The following is a 23,019-nucleotide window of genomic DNA, read 5'->3' as shown; positions in this document are numbered from 1 at the left end:
TAAGTGTGCTGTAGATAGAACAGAAGCAGCTTGGAAGAAAATGGCTGCTATTGTGTTACGGAGGTTCTTTCACACTGTTTTAAAAGATGACAGACTCTCGTGTTCCAAAAGCTCCTATTTTTGTATCCTAGTGGAGATGAGACTGTCATTAAACAATGTGTGAGGAATGAAAGAGCCAGATGTAAAAATATGAGAGTGCTTTGAACGGGCTGTAACAGCTCATGCAGACCAGGGGCACCTGAGTGATCTGAGGATGGGCTGTCTGCCCTGCACAGGATGGGCTTGCTCCATGAATATCAAGTATGCATATTTCAGACCGGGCTTTTCTAAGAGAATCTCTACCACTCCTTGTGATTCCCAGACCTAAGAGCAGAGAGACTATTCTCTTGCCATGGTAGACTTAAGTGGTTTTGGATTCTTCTACCCTAAAGGAATAATCATCTGATTCATCTTCAAGCTTTGCCTCCTTCACTCTACCCAGTCTTCTCTTTCTGTGTAAATGTGTGTTCCCTCCAGTCCCTCTGCATGCTGTCTCTCATCACTGCATCTCACCTTTCTAGTGTCTCACTTCTGTGAGGCTTGTCAGGGCAGTAGGCTAATCTGCAAGTCAGGGTCCCAGCAGAAAACAGATGGCATGCTCAAAATAGAATAATGTGAGACAATTTTAATAAAGTGTCTATTTATAAAACTGGGCAGAGTATAGGGAAACAACGGATGATGTTAGCAGTTGGTTCTGTTGATGCCTCTTAGCCCCAAGAGATACAGGAAGGGTTGCCAGAACCTAGGAAGGATGTTACATGGAGAAACCGGTAACACGCTCTGAGAAGAGGCCGCTTTACAGCTAGGGTGCCGGGGAGTAGCTTCTGCGGCCTCCTTTCCCTCCCTTTCTCTCATCTCCTAGCAGCCTGCAGCAACTGGCAAGCCTGAGGCAGAGGGCAGCCCCAGGGCCCACAGCAGGGTGGAGAGCAGGAAGAAGGAGGGATCAGAAAATAGATGGTGCAGCCTAAGGGCAAAGACCCAGATCAGTACAGGATGCATGCCCAGGCCCTCTGGCATCCCTCTGTACGATGGTGTAATGCTCCCTCCCAGAAGCCTTCTCCAAAGGTGCCCTTGACGGCCTTTTTCCTTTTCCATTGGCCACTTCTCTGTCCCAACTCACCTATCAGCTGTGCTTAGACACACTGAGGAGAAGCTTGCTTCCTGCTGACAACACCAGGAAAGGCCTGCAGGAAAGATGAGATGGATAAGATGGCCACAGAAAGAAATCAGGGAGGAAAGGCATTCTAAGCAAAGAAAACTCTATCATAATCATAAGGCTGGGCTGTCAGGTGGCCATAGCCAGTTTTATTCTGTGAAGCTGATATTCTAGGAATCAAGGTTGCTAACTCCAAAGTCTCAGACCAGCCTGGACTCTACACCCAGCTCCTCCGTGTTTATCGTCCCTGTGGCCTTGAGTGAGCCTTTGTACCTCCACCTGCTTTCTTCACATGTATGACTGGGCTAGAAATAGAACTATGGGTGCTTCAGAGAGAAAATACTTGAAAATCACCTGTAGGTGGCCATCAGTCAGAAGGTGTAAGCAGCAAGTATGAGTGTGCTTCTCCTGTGGTATTCCCTACCCACAAGAACCATGGAAAAACAGAGCACTGATTTCTGCTCCTTCAGAGCTAGCTTTTCCTGATGCCGGTTTGTGCCCTCCCTTGCCTATTCTCATAGCTCCTTTCCCTCCACAGTCCTTACCATAATTAATTCTAAGTATTGAACTGTTCAGTGGTGTTCACTTAGAGATGGTAAATTCCATGTTGGTTGGAACTGCTTGTCTTATTTAGTGCTATATTCTTAAGGCCTAGCAGCATCCAACCCAGACGTGAAATGTTTGCTGCGTAAGTGGCTTAAAATGGTAGATGTGATATTGCAAAGTCAAAATGGATCCTGACTGGGGAGAGCCTGCACTTGTGAGAGTGAGTGGTTTAGATGTCTTACTTATATCTACTACTTAACTTAGTCAATAGCGTTCAACTAGCAAGTTCAGAGTCATTGGGCAGTGTTATATAGGGAATGCCACAGAGATCCTGCCCTATGGAGCTCACATTCTAATTAGAAAAGAAGAGTTAAGTGTATGTACACATATGCACACATGCATGAACACATGTTCAGATTTATACGTAAGTGTATGTGGTATGACCCATTAATATAGTTCCTCTAATTACTTTAAGTATGAGCAATTGTATGAGATATCATATAACATAATATCAAATGAAAAGGTTGTAATTATTCGGCTATATGTGTATAATCTTATGTAGTGTGAAGTGCTATTCCATAGAATAAGGAGAGATATTCTGAAGAGATTCGTGATGAAATTTGTGAAAAATAATTCTAGTACCAGTATCACATATCAATTTAAATGTAATAAATGAATGCTTTGCAAATTTTGTGGCAGATTCCAAGCCCCAAATTCAGGAAGAACTGTGGTTTCCACACAGAATAAATAGTAATCCACACTAAGCAGTCAAAACCAAGGCATCCAGAGGGAAAATAAGATGGTGCTAAAAAAGCATCCCTTACACCATCTGCTAACTGAACTGAGTGGGGAAGCTGGGACAGGAGGCCGGCGTTGTCAGAGACAGTTTAAAGCAGATGTCAGCTGAGGAGTCCGCACCTGCCAAACAGGCTTTTGATAGAAGTCAAATGAAGATTGTTTTATCAAAAATTGAAAGAATGTGTCTCTCTTTCTCTTTAAAAGATATATATAAAAGCAATTCTTTGTAGAAAAGTAAAAAGATTTCAGACAGGACGGCAGATGTAGGAAATGCTAAACAGAGGATAGCTGTGTGAGTTTGAATCAAAATCTATTGCATAAGGACACTAATGTGCTACTTTATACCATGTATAGAATTAAAATATATGATGATAATGCCTTGTAAGTGATGAAGGGGGCATATTTTAAGGCTCTTGCTTTTTTTCTGGAAAATACCAACTAATAAAGTACCAGTTAATGTTAAACTTGAGAAGTCAAGAATGAAATCTTTAGTCACTTCAAGAGTGCTGAGGGCTATGTAATTTTCAAATAAATACCAAGGAGGTGTAGAGTAAAAACTAACCTAAAGAGGGTTAAAAGTGGGCAGGATGCAGAGTAAGTGAAACAAATTAGAAGTACTTATGAGATGATAGGGTTCCCAAATATATCAATAATCATACTAATATCGGATAGTCTAAGTAAACAAAAAAGTCAAATAGGATATAAAGTGAAAATTATGTATTCTCTAAGAGAGATACTTAAAATATAAGGACATGGGAAAAACAAGAGTAGTAACCTTAAAAATGTATAGCAGGCATGCAATAGTCAACAGAAGGCAATACCAGATTCAAAGTACTTCAAGACAAAAGATTTTATAAAGTCATGATGGCAGATCTACTTTTGTGAGCACCCAATAGCATCAACTCAAAACCATAAAGCCAAAACTTCAGTAATTTCAAAGAAAAATTCAAATCCAAAAATCACAGCAGGAAAATTCCATATCTTTCTGTTACTGAGCAGCAGATAGACACACATACACATTTCAGCAGGGACACAAAACAGTGCATTTTAAGCGTTAGTATGCATAAGAATGATCTAGAGACCTGTCAGAAGACCTGTTTCTGTAAGTTCTGAACCAAAGGGTCTGTAGTGGTTCTGACCTCTTGTAGAGTCTGCTTTAGTGCTGATGTTGATGGTTCTGGAACATTTTAATATCACAGACTGAGAAGATTTGAACACAAGTTTTCAGTTACATAAAACACTATATCCAACAATTACAGAGTGTATATGTTTCAATATTTGTACATTTTAGACATTATCTATATATTCTGAGCTAATCAAATACCTCTAATACACGTTGTTTTTCTCTTTATTTATTTAGGTTTTGGGAAGGGACAGGGACTCAGGCAGCCCAGGCTTACCTGGAGCTTGCTGTGCAAATCTCCATCTCTTCGTCTTCTTACTTCCACCCCCATGAGTGCCAAAACAACAGTCATGTTCTACTGTGTGTGGCTTCTTAATTCACTTTGAACAAGTGAAAGCAGAGGGTGCTTTCCGACCACAGTGGAATCAAAGTGACATCAGTAATAAAAAGACACTAGAAGCCGGGCGGTGGTGGCACACGCCTTTAATCCCAGCACTCGGGAGGCAGAGCCAGGCGGATCTCTGTGAGTTCGAGGCCAGCCTGGGCTACCAAGTGAGTCCCAGGAAAGGCGCAAAGCTACGCAGAGAAACCCTGTCTCGAAAAAAAACAAAAAAAAACAAAAAAAAACAAAAAAAAAAAAAGACACTAGAAAATTCCGTATGTCTGGAACTCAACCAGTAGCTTTAATAACCTCTGGGTTAATACAGGTTCTACAATGGAAATTTGAAAACATTTTAGTTAAATGATGATGTAAATACAGTATAACAAAATTTCGATGACTTTTCTTAAAGTCTTGCTTGGAAATAAATGTATAAATTCAAATACACATGTATGTAGAACATGTATGCATAGATGTATGGTATGTATATGTATGTATGTTGTACTTACATACACACAGATGGCTGGAGGTAAATGGTAGGGAACCGTCTCAGAATGTTAAGGTACACTAATATGAGACCAAGAAGAGTAGAAAGAAGGAAATAGTAAAAATAAATGCAGAGATGACCATAATTGAAGAAAAATTGACTACACACCCCACCAAAACCAAGCACTGCTTCTTTGAAAAGTCTGTCTTCTGGGGCTGGAGGGATGGGTTCATAGTTAAAAGGACACACTATTCATGTAGAAGATCTGTGTTCAGTTCCCAGTCACCACATGTGGCAGCTCACAACAGCTTGTAACTCCAGCTCTGGGGTATCCAGTGCCTTTGGCCTCCATGGTCATCTGCATTCATGTGCACAAATCCACACAGACATACACACGTAGGTGAACACTTGAGTGTTCAGCATGAGTCGCGTGTGTTTGTAGTTTTCATTCTTAGAAATGGAATGAAAAGACATTTTTCTAAGCAGAGATAGGAGCCTGAAGGAGGCGAGTGGCTGGACCTGTTCTGAACTCAGAACATTGTTTGCTTATGTACTCCACCATTTACTAGTTGCATGCCTGGGAAAGTTGTTAAGACTCTTTATGTCTTTGTCTTCTTGTTTATAAAATAGGGAAAACAATAAAACCTGCCTCATTTGATTGTTAGGAGGATTGATAGCCACATAGAGAGTACTTAGCACAGCACTGACACTTAGGAAGCCTTTGTGGATGTTTACGCTTGGTACTACAAGAGGACTTGTGGTGACCAACAGAATGAGCATGAAGTTAAGACTGCATGCAAGAGGTCAGAGCAATGATAAGAGGGCTGCTGTGGGGAACACAGTGCCTTTCCAACCTCACGAGATGTGTGGGGTGAATAGTCTGCCTGGAGATGAGTCCAAAAGCAGACCCCCTGACAAAGCCTGTCAGTGGCCCGAGCTTGTGATGTGCACGGGGAGATCTCAGAGCCCAGGGGTGGAAAGTGGTTAAAAAACTGATGGTTTTCTTAACTGGGACCATGTCAGGTGACAATAGAAGGCCAAAGGAGGGACATCCTAGAGTGGTAATTTTCCTTTTTTCATGTCTCATTCAACTCGTTAAACTCTTGCCCTGCAGGTACACCAGTTCCTAGCCAAAACTCATCTGAGTTACTCATAGCGCATAATAGACAGTGGCAGTGCCCTTTCATATCATATGTGCAGTCCAATTGTAGGTCCAAATGCAGTCAGTATAACAAATGCACAAGAGTTTTAGACCAAGCTGCCCATGTCTGCAGTGCCAGGACCCGGGGTAGACCGTTTCACTGAGTCATATTTTACAGGTAAGCTAGGAGTGCCGACGACTCTTCGTGAGATTCAGTGCTGATTGAGATCATCTGTGTAGACTGCAATGTAGACTAGTTGTCATGAGTACCTGTCAGTGCTACTTGAGCATTCATTCAGCCAGCATTTGGGGTGGGAGCTGATCATTTGGAACAGAAGCTAGAGGGTCTGACCACCAACAAACCAGGATACTAAAATCTAGCCCTAGGTTCCCACAGACTCCAAAAAACGGAGCTCCAGGGTGAGGAAGAAGTGTGTCTGTTCTTTGACTCCCGTGGACCTAGCCCTGCTGTATTCTTTACTCTTTCAATGCGTGGGATGTGGTTTGGGTGAGATGTATTCACATATGTTCAGGGGCAGGATTCCTTTTGAGGCGAGGTATCCCCCTTTGAAATGAAGTCAGTCAGGGGCCAATATTCCTCCAGCATTGTAAGAAATAATAATAAAGAGAAGGAAAGGAAATCAGTGACATTTTTCTGGATTTTTCAAAAGAAACCGGCATGCATGTGGTAGGCAGTGGTGCTGGAATAAACAAGGCTTGGCTAGGACTTTTATATAGGACTGAATAAAATTTTATGTTTTTATTTACCGGCATTAGATTTATATGAAACGTCTCAGGGTAAAAATGTGCCCTGTTATTATTTAGAGTACCCTTGAGTTTGGGTTCTGGGATGCTGTTACTCAGTGACAGTCCTACTTCTGAGAGCAGCTCTGTGGCTGTGATGCCCCCATGGTGAGATTCCGTGGCTTCTCCAGAGCCTAGGAAGGAAACCGTGGAGTGTTTACCTAACCTAGTTTTATTTTTAGAAGTGGGAGAAATGATTTTCTTTGAGGGAGGGAAAGAGAAGTAATCTTAAAGGACACACCATCTGTGGAAGCTGCTCTCAGCACGTGTTTTAGGATGATGAGCAGTGTCATCCTCTGTGCACTATGGCCGCAAGGCTGTGGGTTTATAGACTCGCAGATGGGCCTCTTTGTAAATGTCACTAGTGGTTATCAGTCTATCATGCATAGAGGAGAAATGGCGAAGCCAAACTGTAAGGGTGTCAGCACGTTATGGCGATAAAATTTTTCACAGCTTCAAACAAACAAACAGACAAACAAATGCTGTACTAGACAAGTAGATCTGCTTTAAATTACTTCCAATAATGTGGAAGCAGAGTCTCAAGTTGGGAGGGTCTCCCATCAGAAGTGGACTGTGTTCCAAAAGTTGGTTTTCAAGCCAGTTTTTGTAAATTTGGAGTTTATTTTCTAAAATAGAAATTTAAAAGGTTTGGATTATTAATCTGATCCATATTTTAACCCCAAAGATTTTGTGCTAATAAAAAAGTGTAATTTTCATAGCAGCCCTATGAGTGGGTGGCATGGCCCCTCTTGTAGCCCAGGACAGGTGAGCCTTAACTCTCAGGACTGGTCCATAGTCAGGTAGGCAGGAATTGCAGAGCTGGGGTGGCTCTGGTTAGCTCTCAAGCCCATTTATCTGGCTGTCCTTTGGAGCCTCTGGGGACACATACCATGCGGCTGTCTAGGCTTTCTGCCCTTCAGAAGCTACCAGACGCCTGCCTTGCAGGGCAGAGGAGTGAATGAGGTGAGACTTAGTGTTTACCAACACATTTACTTTAAATGTGTTGCTTTCTATCCTCATTTAAAACTGAGCTACAGCATGGGGGTGAGAACATATCGATTAGGGAGAAACTCCTTGATAGAGGTAAAACATTAACCATGCAGATATACTGCCATGTTCCATTTTATACAGCTCCCCATTTCAGCATTCCATAATGTTTGTTTAATTAGGCACACTACATAAAGCATGCGTCACAAGTAAACATGAGGAGACACAGTGGCAAGTTTGTCAAGAGCTGTGCTTCATAAATTTTCAGTTTGTTAATTTCAGTAGTGATGCTTCTGTTTTAGCCGACTCCTTTCCCTGACTCAGTTTGTGCAGAAGTGCTGTAAAGGAAGAGCTCGCACCCTGCACTTGTGCCGAGCAAGTCTTTAAGCGATGGTTTTTCTCCTTTTTTAAATGTTGCTATTAGCATGATAAATAAATGTGATAGGAATGGAAATGTAGGATATAATTAAAGCCGGTTGATAAGTTGTCTGTTGGTGACTGTACAGACATTGTAGATGGGCTAGCTTTTTATTTTAACATAGAATTTTTCTTAAACACAAAACTGTTGGGAAATTTTAATGGCTTGAGATTTACAAAATGGTTCTGATTTCGTATTCAGAATTCTCAGGCCTGCTACTTGAAACCTCTCTGAAACAAGGAATAAGAGTTGATTCTTCCTATAGCCCTGGGGCCAGCATAAAATCTGTAAGTGTGTGACTCTTTAGTGGTGTATGCTTATTATCACTATGTTGCCTAGACTGGTCTTGACCACCCAGGCTTAAACAATCCTCCTACCTCAATGTCCCATGTGCTGAGACTACAGCCATGTGCTAACATGTTCAGCTCTTAGTAGTCGCTTTAGAGAGCAAAGCTGCATAATGGCATTCCTGTTACAGGATGATGATTGGCCACTGAAACGGCATATAAGAACACCACACACTACCATTTTTGTATAGGAGGCAGATAGAATTCCTTTACAGAATTTTATCTGTTAAGCAATATGTGTCAACAAAGTCTACCCTTAATCATGACCACTCTTTGATGGTTGGGATGATACTTTCTTCCTGTGCACAAATACAAGTCTAAGCATGGGTGCATCTATGTCTATCTGTGGGTATTTTCACACACAAAAGCTTCATATTGTATGAAAGGAAAAATTAACTTTCTCCCTCTTTGCAGTATATTATGAATAGTGCCATGTCAATAAGTACTTCTCCTCAACATGACCTGTAATCAATGATTGTTTTCCATCATTCAGGTTCCTATAAATGTTTGTCATTGCTGTTATTGTAAGCAGGAGTGTGGTAAATATCTTTGTACAAGTATCTGTAAATTCCTCAAGATAAGTTCTTATAATGTTGGTCAAAGGATATATATTTTTTCATTGGCATAGTCTCTGGAAAAGTTATGCTAAATGATAAGTCACACACACACTTTTTTCTTTACTCAGAATGTCTTTGATTTCCTGGAGCTGACCAATTTGTTCTTGGTCTAGATGCAAATGCTCTTTGTGTCCCATGGGAGTGGTTACCCACATGAGCCCATGCTTACAGTGAAGAAGGCCTTCTCCAGGCACACCCTGCCCTAGGGTTTCCCTCCTATGGTCACAAGAGGGATTAACTCCTAATTAGAGTTAGCCCAACCACTTCAGGCAGCTTTCTCCAGAGAGGCCATGGTGCTTCAAGTGGTAGCTGAGGATGCTCCTGAGGGCATCCATGCAAAGGTGTAAGCCCTCACTGATGGGCCTCACTGATGTGTGCTCCTTCCTCAAGCCCAGCTCCTTAAGGTTGCTGCAGGAAGCTTTATGTTACTTGTCTTTTTCTTCCCCCCATCTCTCATCTCCCCTTCTCCCATTTCCTGAAAGAAGGAATAATTGGCCCAGTACCTCAAAGTCTTTTGCCCCAAAGTATGAGCCCCTCTTTGGTCCTCAGAAAAGGATAATATGAAGTATATTGGTAATACCCTATGCTTCATTCAAAATTTTATAACCCCTGCCTCTCTGATCAAGAAATGCATGTAAAATAAACTTTACATCTATTGTTCAAAATGAGTGCTTTTATTTACCAAAATAAGTATTTGTATTGCTTTGACCAATTTTAGATTAAGTGCAGTGACAGCTTAATCTAGAAGGAAATATCAAACATGTAGCCTTATAATTATAGAAAATAAAAACAATTTAAATGTTTAAATTTCCATATATTTCTTATGCTGAGCATAAAAGTATATTGCATTAGGATAATATGGGAGAGAAATAAAATGGAACTATACTTTTAAGAACAAAAAAATGTAAAATTCTGAACTTCAGAAAGCAAGCTTATGTTTTTCAATGTGGGTAGTGGTGTTGAATTGCTGTGCTATTGTATTTGGCTACATTTTAAAGAGTAGTGTTGCAGTTTTATTTTGAAATGTCAACATTTATGACATACTGAATAACATTGTTTATAACTCTAAGACTTATAATGAAAAATTGTAGATGCCAACTTTAAAAATGTGCAAGGAATAAAAAATGTGTGAACAAGTACATGATTTTTCAAAATTACTTTAGGGAGGATTCCAGCAAAATGCTCACAGACCCTCAGCACTGGACAGGCCGGCTCCCGCTGCCCTCACCATCAGCCATCATACTGTGGACCCTGGGGCTTCAGGGGTGTAATACCGGCTAGGCACACTAGCAGGCTCTTCCCCAACCACAGCTGCGCCACCTGCAGGGCTCTTGGCTGTCACACAGCTCAGTGCCTCCCCCTCCCTCCCCTGAAGTGTTACTTATTCCTTGATTGTCCTCTCAGATCTTGTCTCTTCCAGAAACACTCCTAGATGCTCCCAGCCTCCTCCCTTAGAATGCTTTTTCCTGACTCTTTCACTATCAAAAGAGAGATGGGGGAAGGATTCGAGAAGTGACTACTCCCTGTTGTCTCGGAGAGGAGGCCAGCTTACACTGTGGCTGTTTGTGTTAGTGTGAGCTTCTGGAGGGTGAAGCCAAGGCCCAGTTCATCTTCTTCCCTACTGAGCAAGTGTCCTCTAATTTCTCAGACCCGCTAAGACATCTCTGTGGCTCCATGTGACCTCATCACCATCCTTCAGGTTTTGCTAATTATTTTGAAGGGCTGGCATTGCTTTCCTGACCATATTGTAAAGTTAGACTGAAGCCATATGGTTACTTTTTAATCTCCCACAGCACCTAGGGCAACACTGACTACAACATCCTCAGTAGACAGTCTCAGAAAATGCTGATGGGGAGTCCTGGGTTGAATTCTGGATCCGTCACATTTTGCTATGTAATTTGGGGCAACTTGTGAATGGCCTGGCTTTCTTATTCCTTCACTGATAAAACATGGATGATAAAATAACAGTGATCAGATAATGAATGTGCCTAGACCACCAACACACCCAACTGTTTCTTTGAGGAGGGTGTGTTATTATCGTGCTCATTTTATATGAGAGGACTCAACTTGCTGAAAGTCACTCAGCTTGTAAATGATGTGATGTGGATTTGAAAGCAGAGTGTGAGCCCTAACCATTTAGCCTTCATACGTCACACCAGCATTTGAATTGACTATCTGAGTTGAAAGGTCAAAATGAGAGGATGAGGGGAAGCACTATCACAAAGGAAAAGCTTTCCAAACAGCAAGTCACTGTGGGGATTTTCTTGTTGTTTTGTTTTGATCCGGGTATTGAACCTAGGACCTTGCACATAGCACCCTTGAGCCATGGTTCCTATCCAGAAACAGCTTTGGTTGTTAAAGTGGTGATCTGCAGGATGTAGGTGGGGGACATGCATGGTCCTAGCATGTAGAAGGGACTGGAAGCTTTTCCTGTCACTTCTTGGCCTGGGAGAAAGGGTCTAGAGAAATTCAGCAACCTGTACAGTGTACCCTTCCTTCTCCGACTTCCAGAGGCTCTATCTGGGGGTTGGGCGCACTGAACGTCAACAGGAGAGTGCTTGCGTTTTCATTCTCATTTTTAATTAATCTTAAAATTCTTGCCTGGCCCTTTGGCCCCCTCACAGCCAGGTCTGTGGATCTTTGATGTGAGGCTCAGAAGGGAGGCATAGGACAGCATATTCCATTTCCCTTTACCAATTTCCTGCCTGTTTCCACTGTGGGACCGATATACAGACCATCACAGTTCAGCTGTAGAGCAGGCTGTCCTTAGTGGCCAGTTCTGCAGCCTGGCCCTGTCGTGAACATGTTGCAAGAAAGGCCATGTGCCCTGTAACTTTGGTGCTTCCCACTGAGTAACCATGGGTCTTCTACAAGTAATGGTATCCGTTTAAAAGATGAAAACCATTCCTGAATTTAGGTGTCAATTTCTATATTAATTACACTGTTCTCGGTTGCGGTGTGTGAACTTACTAGCTGATTACTACAGTACCCAAATCTGTGATATCAGAATGTGTGTGATGTGCATATTTTAATTTGAGAAATAGTTTAACATTTCTAGATATTCATTTAGATGTGGTTATGCAGGTTAAACATAACGTATGATCACTGCTTCTTTCATTGCTTCCAATTAAACCTTGCTTGTTAGTTTAACCTCTAGGTAATCCCATCAAACAATTGATGTCAAGGAAACACTGCCCACAGTAGCTGCAGATGAGTGGCCATTAATTTTAATTGCCTTGATATTAAAGATTAAGAAGTATTGGGACTGGCAGAATGGAAACGATCTGATGTCAAGCAAACCCACTTGCGAAAGCTTCCCCAGGCTGCTGGTGATATTAAAATTTTACTGTGAGAATTAAATAAACCTTTATTAGTGATGACTGTTGTTTGATTGGTCCAGGGGTGTGCATAAACAGAGGATTCTTACATATCCAGAGATGAGGCCTTCCATGGTAGAGATTCCTCAATTATGAAACTGTTAATAAAGCTGTAATCTGATTTTCTAGGCTAGGTTTCATTAATGTATTATAGCTTCTCTGATTGTCAAGGTAATATTAACTACAAAGTACTGAATCCAACAGAGAATTGTTGAGAAGGAGAGAATTCTGAGATGGGCCTTTGTTGCTAAATTCAGAGTTGGGGAATTTTCATTAATTATTCTTAAGAAATACCAAATTCCCCCTTATCCAGGACTGTTTCCCTTTGCACTATAAGCAATATATTCAATACTTAACTCTTTCTAAGGCCTAACAGGTCAACTCAGGAAAGCCAGAGGGCTGTTCTGTATGAAAGCAGGCATGTGCATGCCAGCTGGAGATGCACTTCCTGAGCTGAGGCTGCAAACTGTGGAAGGTGAGGTAGATTCCAAGAGGATTTGTTTTAACAAGCAGTATCAGAACCTGAACCTTTGGGTGCTGTTTCTATCCTGATTCTTTGGAGGTTATGATTGGTTGGTTGGTTGGTTGGTTGGTTAGTTGACTTTTGGATTTGTGGCCAGCCTTCCCTCCCTCCCTCCCTCCCTCCCTCCCTCCCTCCCTCCCTCCCTCCCTCCCTCCCTCCCTCCCCATCTCTCTCTCTGTGTCTTCCTTTCTTTCTTCCAGACAGGATCTCATGTATTGAAGGATGGTCTTGAACTTGATATGTAGCCAAGGGTAACCTTGAACTTACAATCTTCTTGCCTCTACCTCCAAAATGCAAGGATTGTAGGTATGCACCACCATGCCTGGTTTGTGTGGTGCTATGGATGAAACCCAGGGCTCTGTGTATGCCAGGCAAGTGCTCTACCAAAACTACACCCCAGACCCATTTTTCTAATTTTAGAATGAAATAATTTGGGGCTAGAGAGATGACTTAGTGGTTTGGAGCTCTTTTTGCTCTTGTGGAGAACCCAGGTTCAATTCCTAGTGCCCACATCAGGTGGCTCAAATTCTGGAACCTCTAACTCCTGTTCTAGGGGATCTGATACCAGCCTTCTTAAGCTCCTGCACACATGTGGTACACATAAACACATACAGGTATACCTACCTACCTACCTACCTACCTACATACATACACACACACACACATAAATTAATTTTTAGAATGACATAGTTCTGCTATAGGAAGGGATTATAAGGCTCATGGATGCTGATTCTTCCTGCATAGATATCTCTCTTAAGTCCCTCTCCTGCTTCAGACCTGAGCCCTGCACAGGCGTTATGTCTTTTTTCCCCTCTCCTCCAAGCTCCAGCTTATCTGGCCAGACTCTGTGCCTGTTCCTTCTTCAGAGTATCTGCCCGCCAGGCCATCCCTGTGCACACCTGCTGCAGGCCTGCACTGTAGGAAGAACAGGGAGAGAGGTTAGGTCCTATGGGCCGAGCAGAAGGACCTCATTTCATGAATTTCTAGTTGTCAGAAATAAGACTAGTAAGTGCATGAGAAGAAGAGCCAGATTTTTTTTTTAAGTTCAGAATAAATATTATGTCCACTCAGGACTATCCAAGGATGGAACCAGGGATTGCTGTCACCATCACACCTGAGGGTGGGGATTGTAGGAGCATGAAGAGGAAAGAGGGGAAGAACCTGCTCTTCCTCTTAAACCAGGTGTGCTGGAGGTTATGGCAGGTTTATGGGGATCTACACAGAGATCTAAAATTCTTCATAGAATTTAGGATTAGAAAGAGAGACCTCAGAGTCATCCACGTAGAGAGGATCACTGAAGGCTTTGAATATGGATGAAGAGATAGAGAAGAGGCCCAAGAAGTGATCCTTGGAGGACACACAAACACACACACACACACACACACACACACACACACACACACACAGAAGCAGGTGTTGGAAGAGAGGGGAACAGAATGTGGAGGAACCATGGAAAGAACAAGCTCTGGCAGGACAGGACGGCAGACATTGCTGAGAGGCTGAACACTGGGCTGAGGACAGCTGAGTGGCCTGGGCAACTACCTTGTTCTCAAGACTTGACAGAAACAGCCAGATGGTGTAGATCTCTAGTGTTTCGATTTGGGGTGGGTTTTTCCCTATTTCTGTCTGGGGGAGCCTGTGCTATAGCATGGATCCTCAAAAGTGTGCTCATGTGTGCATGTGTATATGTGTGTACTCAGTGCTCCTAGGGCAGCATATGGGCAGCAGAGAGGCCAGTGCTGTCTCCCTCTCGGGGGTCCCCTACCAGGGCTTTCTAGCCTTCTCCAGAAGGGCGAGTGCCATCACTTGAAGAATGAGAGCACCATTTCCAAAGCAATTAAAGACTTGGCAGAGGTGGCCGGCAGGGCTGCCCACTGCAGAAAATTGGGTTGAAGAGCTCTGAACTGCATCCTGTTCCTTGTTTCTGCTAAGGCCCTTGAGGAGCTCTTATGGATAATACCTAGGGTAGAACAATGGCCCTGATACCACACAGATTAGTAGGCAGTTCCTGGGAATATTTTTAAATTATCACTTTAACAAAAGAGAGGCAAACTCCTAGATACAGCATTGGGCATACCTTCTTATATATGGCTATGTGACTTTTAGCGTCTTTACATAGCTCAAATGCAGGCGCCTGGACACACGATGTGAGTCTGAGCACTGAGTATTGGGATACAATTTTGCTGTCTGTAAGCTGTGATGAAATCTGACTTTGGCCAACATCCTCTTTCAAATTTGTACTGGCTGACATAAGTGGTTGTAAAAGAAAGAAAAAGAAAAAATATGTATTCTACTTTATGTAACCAGCCATTCCTCTGCGTTTGCATTTGACCTCATTGAGATGGCTTGAGTTTTCAAGTTGAGGCTTCCCACACAGTCACTGGCAGGGCCTGAGCAGCCATCTTGGCAGACATGCAGTGTCTTCCAAGGCAGGAGACAAAGGGATTTTTCATCCATTATTAATTGATGTCCCTCTTCAGCAGACCAAACATGATTCCACTATATAGCTGCTAAAATTGTTCCAGGTCTACAAAAGAACAATAAGTCATTCTTCTTCAAGTATGCTTCATGATACCTAATTTAACAAATGCGTCCAGTAGCTTTTCAGCTTCTTTTAGTAGTCTCATTGCTGTGTTTGATGACATAGTGGGTATTTTTATGAGCAATGGTCCCAGCCATTTTAGTGTTCCCATGGCCAGTTCCAGGAAGCATTGCTCTGCCAATGGAGTACAAAGGATATGCCAAAGTGGAAAGCGCCCCCCTAAAACTGTTATGCACTACCCATATGGTGTGAAATGGCAGGCAGGGCACTGTGTCACCCAGAGACTCCCCTTGTTATCCCATAGTAAGGACAGGAAGTTTGGCTTTTTCTTTGTGACTTCTCTACCCTTTCCATTCCATGTTCCTGTACTTGGTAGGTGTCCAACTGGTTTGGCAACAAACGAATCAGGTACAAGAAGAACATCGGCAAATTTCAAGAGGAGGCCAATCTCTATGCTGCAAAAACAGCCGTGACAGCCGCACATGCGGTGGCTGCAGCCGTGCAGAACAACCAGACCAACTCACCCACCACGCCGAACTCTGGTGCGTATACGGCACACTCACTCAGCCAGACAGGCTTCTGCCTCAGTGCCCTATCCCGTAGACCATGAAGCCGCAGCCTCACTGAGTGCACAGTGGTGCTTAAGGGGAGATTTGTGTTCACTTGAGGCTTGTTGTGGACAGCTTCCATGTTGGTACCTACTGTTCACAGTGAATGCTGCCTGCTCCTGGTAGATTCTGGAATCTTTATACTTAATCATGGCCTTCAGATAGGCAAAGCTCTATCACATACTGTTTTGTGTATCACCTTAGGGTCGTTGGTGGTCTCCAGAGTGAGTCAACAGGTGAGAATGTGTGCTGGTTGCTGGGAACTTGCCTGCAGGCTCTAGGTGCAGCCTCTGTCTGTGCCCATGTAGCTTGCTGAACTTACATATAAAAACATGGTATTGAATTCATACATGCATTACCGTGTGTGTGTCTGTGTGTGTGTCTCTGTGTGTGTGTGTACACACGTGTGCGTGTGTGTGTGTGTGTGTGTGTGTGTGACAGTGGGGATTGAACCCAGGGCTTTGCATATACAAAGCTCAGTCCTTTGCCACTCATTTATATAACTAGTCCTTAATTTTTATTTTATTTTGTCTTTTTGAGATAGTCTCACTAAATTGTCCAGAATGGCCTTGAACTCCATCTGGCTTCAATCTTATGATTCATCTGCCTCAGCTGAGTAGCTGGGATTACATGTGTGTACCACCACAGCTGGCTATAAATACACTACTTTGACAGAACATTCTGTTGAAATTTTATGTGGCATTCATGATGGAGTTAGAAGAAATGTCTTTATTTTTTTAATTTTATTTATTATTATTTTTTAATTTCACATGCATTGATGTTTTACCTGCATATATACCTGTGGGAGGGTGTTAGATCCTTTGGAAGTGGAGTTACAGACAGTTGTGAGCTGCCATGTGGGTGCTGGGAATAGAACTCAGGTCCTCTGGAAGAACAGCCAGTGCTCTTAACTGCTGAGCCATCTTTCCATCCCCCCCAAAATGACTTTAAATTACAGAGAACTTGACTGTCAGTAAAATGTGCAGCAAGCCCCAGCAGATGGGTTTGAAGCTTGGAGGCTTTCTAAGGAGATTTTAAAATACATAAAGATCCAGAAGAAGGTTGTTTGTTTTCTCATACTCCCATCGTTTCTAGTGGCCACGGACACTAGTTAATGGAATGTGGAATGGTAGAATTACAGATAGGAAAGAGCATGAGGAAAATGTGTCTTCTCCAGGGAATTCTCCACCATGACAGCAACATTGAAGAGCTCGTTTAGTGACTAAGTCTGGAGAGAAATGGAAACAAGGAGAAGGCTAGGGCCAGCTCCTGGATGCTTTTCTGTCTACTTTGATTTGTCTCTGATTTTTCATTTGGGTTTGCCCTCCATAAGGTTTTTCCTGTGTGTAATGTGAGTGGCAGGGCCTTCTAGAGCTCAAGTTAATGCTCTGTCCTTCTAGAGCTGGAAATGCCTCTCCTTCTGTGTCTCTTTTCCTTTCCCTGCCTCTAGGTCTTGGGGGATTGTGTGTGTGTAGCTCTCTGTTATTCAGCTACTTAACTCTTTCCTTTCCAGGTTCTTCTGGTTCTTTTAACCTCCCAAATTCTGGGGACATGTTCATGAACATGCAGAGTCTGAATGGGGATTCTTACCAAGGGTCCCAAGTCGGAGCCAATGTGCAATCACAGGTAGGAGAAATGCCCTAGCTGGGGCCTTTCTGGCAGGGTAGGGTTTGGGCTCAAAACTCCCCACTCTGACCCGTGGAAGTGGTCTGCACATCCATGCAGACCCTGTGCTGGGTACATCCAAACGGGACACATTTGCCCACTTCTTAATTCAATGAGAAGTCAAGTGGATAATGCCTTTGATGATTCTAAGCTGATGAACTTTGTGAATGCATTCGGCTCTGGCTTGAGCTCATGGAGATGGCGGGGGGTGGGGTGGGGGTGGGGGGGTCTTTGTTATGACAGAACAGAAGATTGTGTGTGCCTGAGAGGGAGGGGGTGGAAAGAGAGGGAGAGGAAAAGAATGAACAAGAGAACATAGTGCTCTTTTATTCCTGCATTTTTACAAGTCAGGAAACTAAAACCTGAATTCTTAAAGTAGATTCCAGGTTCAACCCCTTTCTTGTCCTCTTAACTGAGAACAAGTGCTCTTAGTCTTATGTATTGGTGGTAGGGACGGGTATGTGTCGGGGTGGAGAGATTGATTCAGCATTCATTATCTGTGAGTAGATTTTCACCCACAGCCACAAATATTTGCTTGCTGTAGATGGAAAGTCTGCATTACTATGAAGATGCTATTGTTTGGCTGGTGTGAAAAACAAAGGTGTGTGAGTTTAAATATGCAAGGAATCTTTGAAATCCCTCCAGTCACATTTGATTGATAAATTTGTCTTTCGTTGAAGATGCTCCACCCTTGTGGCACACATAATTCAAATTGTTCCCTTTTGTAAGTGATGGTGTTTTAATAGATCGAGGTGATGAATTCTGTTCTGTCTCACTTCTAGGTGGATACCCTCCGTCATGTTATCAATCAGACGGGAGGCTACAGTGATGGCCTTGGAGCAAACTCACTGTACAGTCCACATAACTTAAACGTGAGTACCCTGGGGAGCCAGCTGTGGGAATGAACAAGTTAATAGTCACTGGATGTGGCTCCACATCTTGTTGGAATTGGAGGCGGCAGTATCTTTGCTATCGTTTCATTTTATGGACCTCAGAGCTGTCCTTTGAAGCTCTCACAGATGCCCAAAAGGGCCTGGTGTCCCATCATCAGTGGGGACTTCAGTACCAGCCCATTAAGGTGCCATTTTCTAGCAGCCATGCTGTGTTTGGGAGATGGTGGGATACAGGTCGTTTATCTTCGAATCAAGCAGCAGGAAAATTTCCCAGCACAGAGCAGGTGAAGGTGATAACCTTGGAGACCCAACATATCAGCAACCATGCTAAACAAAGAACTCCATTCTTTGGGCAGCTGGCTGGGCTGTGGGCCTGGGGTGCAAAATATGACCTGTGAGTTTAATGGCCTCTCCGCTTTAATGATAGAGTAACCTTTGCTACTGATTCAGACTTTCCCTTGCTTCCTACCCTGACATGGATGGGAAATAGCAAACACACAGCTCTGGAAAGGAGGTGTCAGGAGCACCCTGTTCTGGGACTCATGTTAGCCGAAAGGAGGAGAATGGCCTCCCTTTTAGGACCTTCATTTCCTCTAGGAGTAAATATTAATGACTTAAAAAGTGATTGAGGATGTTCAATTGTAAAGGAAAAAAGGGACCATTAAATACTCAAATCTTTTACATTTGAAATGTCAAATCTTTCTTTTTGGGTTTATAAATAACTCATAATAACCCACAACAAGCCATATAAAAAGCCTTTTAGTTGCATTTCTCCTTTTTCATTTAAGTGTTTTGAAATGCTTCAGAGAATGTGCGATATCCTTATCAACATGATAAAATATGAAGCCGTGATTGCCTGCAGCATTTTACAGACATGAATTCCATCTTCACTGATGAGGCTTGATAAGACGCTGTTGTATAATACAGTGCATAATCTCAAACCACCAGAGTAAGGATTAATTTATTTTGGAAAAAAAAAAAAAGAATGCTCGTTGACAACCTCTCCTGCAGCTGCCAGGCAGGGGAGAAATATTGTATATTTGTTGTTTATAAATTTGGATAAAAGAGGACGGATGTTTACTTCAGATGGGATCTCTTTAGGCTTGGATCTGTGTAAGGCTTTTTCTTTTCCTAAGGAGACTCTCATACCTGAGGGGAAACAGCTTACCTTCTAGATAGGGACACACATGGGCGTCTCACCACACAACCTGGCATGACTGAAGCTTTCAAAAACAGTGCAAGGCTTATTATTTCATCTTATTCTCTTTTCTACCCGGAATTTGATATCTCAAGCTGCAAATTATTTTTTTCATCTAGAGTACCAGCTCTGTAGGTTGCCTACCCACCCCACACCCTTGGGCCTAGAGTAGTGGTTCTCAACCTGTGGGTCGCAACCCCCTTGAGGTCAAATGACCCTTTCACAGGAGTCACATATCAGACATCCTACGTATCAGATATTTACATTATGACTCATAATATTAGCAGAATTACAGTTCTGAAGTAGCGAAAGTAATTTTACGGTTGGGGGTCACACAGCATGAGGAACAATGTTACAGGGTCGCAGCAGTAGGGAGGTTGAGAACCACTGTCCTAGAGAGATGAAATAGGCTTTAAATGCAGAACTAGGGAGCAAAACAGAAGACTCGGAGCCCTTTAAGGACAGCATGGGCTTGGAATGTGGCTCCATGACAGAGAGCTTGCTTAGCATGCTCAAGGCCCTGGGTTCCAGACCCAGTTCTAGGAAGCAACAGTGATCACACACACACACAACATTGCCGTGCCCAAAAGATCTTCAGGTGGACTCTGGAGAAATTACAGATGATCAGGAGGGAGGCAGGGAACTGAGGGGCCCTATGTAGCGTGGGGTGTGGGGCGAGGCAGTGTAGAAGCCCAGGTTGGCTGGAGCCTCAGGGACTGGGTGTCAGGCAGCTCGCCCTTGCCTTCCCTCCAGAAAGGGCTGACCCGTCAGTTCTGCTCAGTGTTCCCCAACTCACAAGCACAGCACCTCCCTCTTCTTGACTGACATAAAAATACATAGCGACAAGCTGTCTGCCACAGCAGAAATCTGATCAGACATTGATTTCAGCAATTGCCTCTATAGGGCGAGACATGAGGCAAATTTGTTTCTGAGTACTGTTAGTGCTGGTGCAGGTCTGAAGCAGGAAGGGCCAGCGGCTCGTGCAGGGCAGCAGCACCATCCCAACTAGGGGCTCCACTTGCAGATAATTGGAAAACCGATTTGAATAGCATGTGCCCCACCACAGTTCATACATTTTCATTCTGGAAGATCCTATTTGGAGGGAAATTCTGGCCTTCATTTTCCAAGGGTTACATTAGCTGGCTGTCAGGCATGGACGGGAGAAGTGTGGCACTTTTTCCATGGGAACAATGTTGAAGCTGGCTGGAGTGTCTGCTTCCTGGAGCTCGAGGTTGCTCCAAGACATCATGTTGAGCTTCTCCACTGCACCTTCCAAAAGGCTGCTTTTGAGTAGTGATTTTTACCAGCAGATCAGAGGCCAAGCTCCATGCCAGCTTGGGACTAGCTGAAGTTATCTTCACCGAGCTGATTTATCACCCAGTCTTTACTTGATGGCATGGATTTGTTTTACATACATTTAATCCCACTTTAACACATGCTTCCAACTCCTGCCAAAGTGGGTTCAGAAAATGCATTTTGCTAATGCATCTTTGCTCTTGTGTTGTCGTCTGGGTGTTTTAAATTGGGGAGTAGAATTAATATGTAGACGTGCACCCACTGAACTGTGCCTCTCCTTTCAGGCTAATGGAGGCTGGCAGGACGCAACAACTCCATCTTCTGTGACTTCTCCTACGGAAGGCCCGGGCAGCGTGCACTCGGATACCTCTAACTAATCCCCGGGGCTTTCCCAGCTGACATGCCTTGATGAGCGCATTCAGAGCAATAGGAGAAGGAAAGCATTTTGTAACCTACCACCTACAGCTTTACTATAAACCCTGTCTTCTTCGAGAACTCGGGAAACCTGTTTTTTAAGGAATCATTATCATTTGTATTTAAACTTAAGACACACGTGTAAAAGAAAGCACTTTATCCAATTAGGCCAAGATGTAACATTGTTGACAGTTCTATGACTGTTTCCTCATAATTTATTCTCGATCTTTTACATTAATGGTTCCACAGTTGCCAGTTGCTTGGCCTTAGGGTAAGAAGTACCATCTATGCTGGACCCCACTTATAGAGTAGGCAAGGTTCACCGTGCCTGAGCTGAACCCTTGCAGGTTTCCATGTAGACTCTCACTGTTGTCCACATGTCATCGATGGGCTGGGAGTGGAGGCAGTGTCTGCCTGTCTCTCCTGCGGAAGGTGTGTTTCAGAACTGCCCGCGTCATGTTGTGTTGCCATCTCTTACGTTGTGATTAGGTCTAAGACTGGTAGCCTCCTTTCTCCTCTGAAGCACCAGAGCCCAGAGTCTGCGCTGCTGAGACCGCGGAGCCAGATTGTCCTGCTACCGAGGTGAAAACAAGACCTGTCTGGGTTTGACCACGTGTGCCGGCCAGGTGCTGCACAGACTTGTCAAGGTGTGCTCGTCCTCTGGGCAGCCTGGAAAGGCCCTGCTCTGGGGAGTGCTGTATATAGTGTAGCAAAAGAGTATTTATACATCCCACCAATCAAAACACAGCTTTATTACCTCATGCGAACTCATACAAACCAATAGAATCCCAACATGTTCTGTAGCTTAGAGCGCTCACTTACTACCTCTGAACAATACTCACGCTGTAGTTTGTCTCTTTCTTATCTTTTTGCATCTTGTAATTAACTCTTTGTTTCCCTTCACAAACTGTAATGTACATTGTAATCTTTTAAAAGAAAACTCAGGGTTGCATTTGCAACCCTTAAAAAGCCGAGATCGGCAACATTGGGTCTGACTCTTAACACAGGATCAGCCAAGCTGTTGTAAATAACGTTTTGAATGTCCTTCATCTTGTTACTAATCCATACAGAAAAAAAAAAAAAAAAGAAGAAGAAAAAAAAAGGCGGGTTCTTGTGATGCGTTCAGATTCAGTATTCAGCACTGTACATTTCACCCTGTGTGGCGGGCCCTCTCCTCCTTTTGTATTGTATGCGATTCTGAAACTGACTGAGTCGTGACAATAATTTGTGGCGGTGATTCTGATGTATTAAAAGCGTTCCGTGTTCCTTTCTACTGGCTCACACCCTGGATTGAGAAGTCTTCCTTGTGGTAGTTACATGTAGTTTCAAACATGAATAAACTTTGCTTTCCTGATTAAACCTGGAGGCCACGTGTGTCCCTGCTCCTTGAGCTAGCACAGGCATGGGGTGGGGGGTGGGGCCAGGTGTTTGCTGGGAACCAGGCCAGCAGATACATGGTCTGTGGAGGTGGTGGTGACAGTGAAGCCGGGCTGTCGGCTGCTGTTCCTGGTGAGCCTTTGGACTGTCCGCTAGACCCTCTCACATCCCTTCACTTCCCATGTTTATGGATTGAGAAACTGAAGCACAGACCTGGACAACCCAGGGCCTCCTTGACCCCAGGCCTGACGCCCTCGGCACTTACGTTCCTCTGACCTAACGGC

General features: G+C 43.4%; 1 protein-coding gene across 2 annotated transcripts in view; it reads left to right on the top strand.

Moving 5' to 3' along the window:
* Window positions 1–22,717, top strand: part of Pbx3 (PBX homeobox 3) — a 192,476-nt gene extending 169,759 nt beyond the window's left edge. The window contains exons 6-9 of one of the 2 annotated variants that reach the window (XM_059260116.1): window positions 15,661–15,826; window positions 17,406–17,518; window positions 18,340–18,429; window positions 21,229–22,717. In XM_059260116.1, the coding sequence (XP_059116099.1) occupies window positions 15,661–15,826; window positions 17,406–17,518; window positions 18,340–18,429; window positions 21,229–21,321 (462 nt within the window). In that variant the 3' untranslated portion in view covers window positions 21,322–22,717. The remainder of the gene's footprint in view (window positions 1–15,660; window positions 15,827–17,405; window positions 17,519–18,339; window positions 18,430–21,228) is intronic. The other variant, XM_059260117.1, reaches the window with a different exon arrangement.
* The last annotated feature ends 302 nt before the right edge of the window (window positions 22,718–23,019 follow it).

The sequence above is a fragment of the Peromyscus eremicus genome, chromosome 4, assembly GCF_949786415.1.
Source record: "Peromyscus eremicus chromosome 4, PerEre_H2_v1, whole genome shotgun sequence".
Lineage (NCBI taxonomy): Eukaryota > Metazoa > Chordata > Mammalia > Rodentia > Cricetidae > Peromyscus > Peromyscus eremicus.
Note: the sequence above shows the minus strand (reverse complement) of the source record. Positions and strands in the feature narration are given on the sequence as shown.